This window comes from Styela clava, chromosome 11, assembly GCF_964204865.1.
Source record: "Styela clava chromosome 11, kaStyClav1.hap1.2, whole genome shotgun sequence".
NCBI classification, from domain to species: domain Eukaryota; kingdom Metazoa; phylum Chordata; class Ascidiacea; order Stolidobranchia; family Styelidae; genus Styela; species Styela clava.
In genome coordinates this window covers 14274447-14281200 of record NC_135260.1, presented here as the reverse complement: position 1 = coordinate 14281200, position 6754 = coordinate 14274447, and the positions used below count along the sequence as shown (strand labels likewise).

General features: G+C 36.6%; 1 protein-coding gene across 1 annotated transcript; it reads left to right on the top strand.

The window, feature by feature from the left end:
* Positions 1-427: 427 nt before the first annotated feature.
* On the top strand, positions 428-5962 carry LOC120347085 (leucine-rich repeat transmembrane protein FLRT3-like). The gene has a single exon (XM_039416920.2). The coding sequence runs from the start codon at positions 2441-2443 to the stop codon at positions 4520-4522; it is 2082 nt and encodes a 693-aa protein (XP_039272854.2). The 5' UTR covers positions 428-2440; the 3' UTR covers positions 4523-5962.
* Positions 5963-6754: the final 792 nt, after the last annotated feature.

Sequence of the window (6754 nt, the reverse complement as noted above, 5' to 3'; positions counted from 1 at the left end):
GTTTTTGTAATTGCAATGGTGATTAGTAGAGAGAGCATCAAAATGAATTAAATAGGGAGATTTATTTATATTGCCGACCAATAATAGTAAATATAATTAGCGATTTACCTCGATAAATAGTCATATCAGTACTTTGCAACCGAGGAGGATGCTGTCCATTGTCTTTTCAAAATGAAAGCGGCGAGTTAACTGGTAACATAATTTGTCGTGAGCCTGAATTTAATAAACCAAAGACAGACATAAAATTACGGAGATAAACAACCGTGTGTTGTTTGTATTATAGCGCCATGCGTTGCTGGTGCGTATTAAAATGAAAGTAACGCATCCCTTTAACAAACTTTCGAAGGAACGAGCGAGAGAAAAAAGTTGACGACGAGCGACGGGAAAGACAAATAAAGAAGTCCGCTAGAGCTTTAATCATCATAGGGGATTGAGGAAACCCGATTGTTTCTCGCCGCGCTTTGTCGTAGTTATAGTATATATGCTTGTCAGCACAGCTTAACTTAGTATTCAGTAATTATGTACTTTGAACAGAGTGGTCATTTGGTCAGCAATAATTCCCAGAGTAGTGCAGTCATAAGTTTAGAATGTCTTACGTTATGAAAGCGGTTTACAACTTGTAAATACTTATTACGGTAAGAAATATTGGGATCGAATGTTCACGACGATTTTAATAGTCGTGTGTACAAACATATTCGTGTCTTTCTAAACATCAGTGGTTAGCCTATGAGATCTTTAATTGTAGGTTATGAATGGACCACAGTTTTGAGCAACGCTCCATCCACATTCCATACTTGACGAACTAAGTATCAGACTGGATATGATTGGATCTCAATGACTTAATATCATGTTGACAAACTATAATTTTGTAGGTTGTATAAGCTATGATGAGCTATCGTAAAAATCAGATTGTGAGAGCAGTGTAGGTTACTCGCATTCTTAAATTAGCATGCAGATATACAATAGATGCGTAAATAAAAGTGTTGGATTACGCTGACCGCCAGGTCATCCAACATGTTATATGATATTTTAGCGCTGTTACAATGCCAATGTTCGGTACTAGATATCAATATTTCGCTGCGGTAAAATTATACTTCGCGGTGAAGGGGAGAAATTGAATACAACATAGGCAAAATTTGTACTCAGTTTTCTCACGTGCAAAAATGTCAGTATATTCTCGCCTATGATAGATAACGTAGTTGTTAGCTTACAATTAAATTTACCATGTATTCTCCTAAAATAGTCTTGGCAAAAGTTATTTGGAAGTTTATTCTGTAAAGCGCGATTTAGAATATTGTACTGTAGAAAAAAGAGCGATATAGCATACTTGGTATAATATATCATATTACATCAATTTTTATGCGGTTCAAGCTGTCCGTTACTTGAATATAAAAGAATCTAAGATAAAAGTCGAATGGGATGCTCACTAAACATCAAAATAGACGATTGGGTTGGATAAATTTGTGACAAAATTTACATTTGGCGCATAAAGAATTCTCCGAGAATAATGACCCATTCGGAAACCTAGATTCAGTCAGACCCCACATTTTAGTCGGATTGCCACCCACATACTGATTAGTATCTTCGCGTTTTTTGTTGCTTATGAGATATTCGATGACGTATTTTTCATTTATCACGGTTTTCTTTTACAAAGAAAAGCATGTATTTTTTAATTTCTATACGCGGAGATCCAAATAAATTATAATTAATTCCATTTAAAAATTCCAACAACCTTGGTCCTTGAGGATGTCATATTGTTCTTATACATAAATCGGATTATGACCGGCCTTATAAGACCTTATTGATAAATCGATCCATATTGATATTTTAGTACAATATTTTAGATTAGGTAGCTTGCAATATAAGGTCGGCATAAGAGTTGGTTGTAACTTTGTATAGTAGGGATTTTTACGGCACCCTCATGTATGTACATTTTTGGTTGGAATTCATATTTAGTCATTCCATGCTGTATGACAGCTATGTGGTTTACAGGGGCCACAAATGACCCATCCGTAATCTCTCGTGTCAAAAGATCTGTAGATAGAATTCAGACTTTCATCAGTTATTTCACATCGATCAAAATTGCACCTGATTCTATTTGCTTATTATGACATTGATTTTTAAAAAGCACCTATGGGAATCTTAGTAGATAGAAATCTATACATACTTTAATGAACACAGGGGTGGAATAGTTAATGTTTGTTTTTACCGAACAAACCACAACTCGCTAATGTAACCTGAGAGGCAGTCAGACGGTTCTGACATGGTAGTGCTAATGGAGGAAGGCGGTCCGAACATTACTCCTAGCGAGCGTAATTGGATTTGGTGTCTGGATTTCCGCGATTTTTGTAAGCCGTATTAGGCAGTCACCATAATGGAATTGTTTATTTTGTAATTAACAGGCGATAGCTAACATAACATAAAATAATAAAGTATTATAATGGCCACTACGTTACAAGTGTCTGTGGCTTTTGTCGTCGTTGTTTTAGTAACCTGTTTCTTGGATAATGCCGTTTCCAGTTCAACTGTGTGCCCGCCGAGATGCCGGTGCGATTCATCAAGAAAAACAGTCTATTGTATGAATAAGAAATTATCAAAACTTCCCCTCGGAATACCGTTAGACACAAAGAGACTTTTACTGCAAAATAATCAGTTATTAAACGATCCAGATTTGGATAATATTTTGAGTTCTCTGTCGTCGCTAGAAAAGTTGGAATTGTCAAACAACAGCTTGACGTCATTCCCCAGAAATCTACCAAGGTCGTTGACATGGATATCAATGAAAGACAACGATATCAAGTACATTGGAAGTCAATCATTAGAAGGTTTAAACATGTTGAAAATTCTGTATTTGGATAATAATTCAATAACAAACCAAGGCTTATCTCCGTCCGCTTTTACTGGAGCAAGTAATTTGCATACGATAAGCTTAAAATGGAACAGGCTAACATCCGTTCCGCAGGGACTTCCGGCTGGAATTCGCTATGCACATTTTGGACATAACCTAATTAACACTGTGCCGAAAAATGCAGTTCAACATCTCGGCCGCGTTATGAGCTTGGATTTGAATAATAATTTGCTTAATTCAACATCATTTGAAAATGACGCTCTGAGTTCTCTCATTGAGTTGCAATATCTTGACTTGAGCCACAACCGTTTAACTTTCTTACCAGCGGGGTTGCCAGGAAATTTGACCCAGTTGTTTGCTTCGCACAACCTTGTGAAGTCAATTAATGCTCCACCACTCGGTCAAGAAAGATCCATGTCGTTAGCTAGTTTAACATTTTTGGAACATCTAGACTTATCATTCAACCGACTACAGAGCGTCGAACCGGGTTCGTTTTCAAGCTTAATTTCTCTGAAAACTGTAATTTTGCACGACAATCCATGGCAGTGTGATTGCCACCTCAAGTATCTTAAAACTTGGCTAACGGAGACCCCAGCTCTCATGACAATGGATAGCAACACAATATGCTTCACACCAAACGCCTTCCAAGGGGTCACATTGCGGAGTTTAGACCATGAGAGTTTGACATGCTCATCAAAGCAAGTGCCGAAATACAATATATCAATCTCTCCGAAAGCTTTCACGCTCTCGTGGTTGATATCAGACACCAGTAATCCCGACTATGTCGAATACAACGCGTTTTGTGGAGAACCGAAATGTGAAAATTGTTCACAGCAGGAAATTATTGACATCGCCGAACGGCAGGAATACACTTACGTATCGTCCATTGTCAAATCTTACGATCTATTCCCAACAGATTACAAGGACATTGACAGAGGAATAGCTAGAGTCGATATCACAAACAGAAAACCTGGGCGCCTCTACATAATATGCCTTCTTGGGTCATACAAAGACATTTCAGAATTGACGATAAGCGATTGTGATTTCGTCAAAACCACGGAAGAGAAATCAACCACCGCATCCCCTATTCAAGAGAACGAGGTTTTCATTCCAATTTGGCTTGCTGTTTTGATAGCAATTCTCGCCATTTTGATTACAGCAGCCATTGTATTGGTGATATATTGTCAGAGATTAAACGCAAAAAAGTACAAATGGAAACATGGTCGCAGAGAAACAGCACAAATGACCTATGATCCGTTCCGGCAAATTTACGCTATGCCTCGTTCCGATTCGCGAAACGATAGGATGTACGACTCAGCGATTGTTGGAGGCGTGAATATATCAAACTTCCGCGAAGGCTACCTGTCATCAACACAAGATGCGGGAAAAGAGTTTGACGTGACTTTGATGGTAAACGCGAGCTCGAACCACAATTTGTTACATATACCTTCGCCGGAAACGTGTGAAAGTTATTGTAGCGACTGTCATGACGACACCATATCAACAACTCATACGAGAACAAATACGACAAACGGCTCTTTGCGAAGTCACGACGAACAAGCAGCGCCGTCAAATCACCACCACCACGCAAGGCATCACCAACCACCTCGATATGAAAGACAAACACCGACTTCAAACGGTTACGAATCCGTGAGGACATACGAAGCAGTATGAACATCATGAAGCAATATGAACAGTATGTTATTCGTTCGACGAAATTGAAGCATCTGTGAAGATAACGCAATTGCGACAAAGTCGCCAAACGTTGCGTAAAAGCCCGACTAAAGAACGAGCAGAGCTCGTGTACAAAGAGGAGTAGAATCTGTAGTGGGAAATGGGACTCCGGGCAGAGACATACATGACTATATCAACTACCTATTAGACAATTTACTTTTTCACCATAACCAATTTACAATAGAGCTGAGGGGGCGGTAACATAATATGTTTAATATTCTCGTATTACGTTAACCCAAACTAAACAAATATTTCATATTCATGCTAAAATGAATTCATTAATCAATACTTTTTACCAACTTGATTTTTCAACTTCTCCAACTGAAGACAATTTGAATATGAACTTGTTACAGTCAATTGATATTTCAAATACATTATTTTGATTTTTTAATTTTTGTAAATAACAAAAAATATTCAAATTTCTAAATTCCATCATGAAATTTCTCACGTCAGAAGTATTTATATACTTATCGAGAAGCGAGGTTCATTGTTATTGTATTCTTATTACTTATACTAACAGAAATTGTTTTACCTATATGTTTCAAAACCCCGTTACCAGCTCGTTTGAATTGTAACTTATACATAATAATGATTTGAAGGTCCCAGTGGGGCATCTCCCATACGGCATTGTTCCATAATTATATATAAAAGTCGCTAGTCGACAGTTGCCTTCTGTTATTTGTTTAAACTTATAATTATGCAAGGTGAAATGTTTCACAAACCATCCTTGTCCAAGTTTGGGACGTATATGTTGTTTCGTTTTAAACGATTTTGTTGTTCATGCAAAGTTGATCAGATTTGATTCGCTGCCCTTCGTCCCGACAGATTGATGGCAGATTTTTCTCGAGTATGAACCATGGATAAATGTATCATAACCAAAAAACTTTCATGTATTGGCCATACGTGTGTTTCATTTATATGTTCTCGCCCCAACAGGTGGTAAATTACAAAATCAATTTTTCTGTTCTGCCGACGAATTTATCACTCAGTTGGACAGTCAGGGTAATTGATTGAAGTTTCGAACTTCGAGTAGAATGCATCTATGAATCAAGCTTCATCATAAATGATTTATTCTGACTCTTGCTAGTCCAAAATCACTCACAGAAAAATGGTGTGAAATTGAAGTATTTGAAAATATTATTAGTTATTTGATAAATTTATTGATTTAATATTATAGTTTTAACGCTAGAATTCTCGTTTTGCTTATTTTAATTATTATGCTAATTTTTCTTTTCAACTTATGCGACATTTAAATGTTTTTTTTTTATTATTTCCGATCGTTATTATTTTTATTATTCGTTTTTAATCTTTATTGATCATAAGTTGATATTTTGAAACTGTAAATCAAATTCCGTTTATTCCAAAAAGAAAAAGCATTTTTGTTGGTGTCAGGGGTTTGGGGCAGATAGTTTGTTGTTCATGGCCGAGAAATTCTGACAGGATGCGAAATATTCTGTCCCTAATAAGATTGTCGTTATTGTGATTGATAATGCGAAATTAAATATAGTCACTATAAATTTTATGTCTAGGAAAATGGTATTTTCCGTTAAGCTCATGCTGTCTAGTCTTGAACCTGGTAGATTTCTGGAATAAGTTTAGAGGTTAATAAGAATTTATAACTGTTAAAGATCATCACCCAGTTCCGAACCAGAAACCATTTTGTTTGCATAAAATTCAATTCCAAAAACCGAAAGAGAAAATCCGGTCGAAAAAGCAAATTAATCTGATAATTTGAAATTGGTTTCGATCTGTAGTAAAAGTTCAGTTGAGACATGTGTCTGAATGGAAATTATCATATCCTTAATTTCCATGTTCTTGTTATTCACACGGGAAAGCTGAGCAACGATTGCGATTTAAAAGTAAAATTTCTTTGTCAGGCGAATTTAGCTCGCAATCGATTTTTAACTGTCGTTTCGCCCAAACGTGTACAAAATCAAAAATAGCTTTTCTCAGGCTAATTGAAGAATGCGATATCCTGTTAAGACCGTTCAGAACTGTGATACTTTCGGGCGACAGACAAACTTGAAAGGGTACAGGTGAAAAGTATCATTTTATGTAATGTAATCAATACCCGTCTATCATTTGAGTATAGGATGTACAGGCTAACTTGCAGACAAAGATTGCTTCTCAGATACCCAATAGACGCATTAAGTGAGAACAAAAAGGGGCCTT

Excerpts from the sequence above, each read along its gene's own strand:
- LOC120347085 (XM_039416920.2), top strand. The coding sequence starts at position 2,441 with ATGGCCACTACGTTACAAGTGTCTGTGGCTTTTGTCGTCGTTGTTTTA.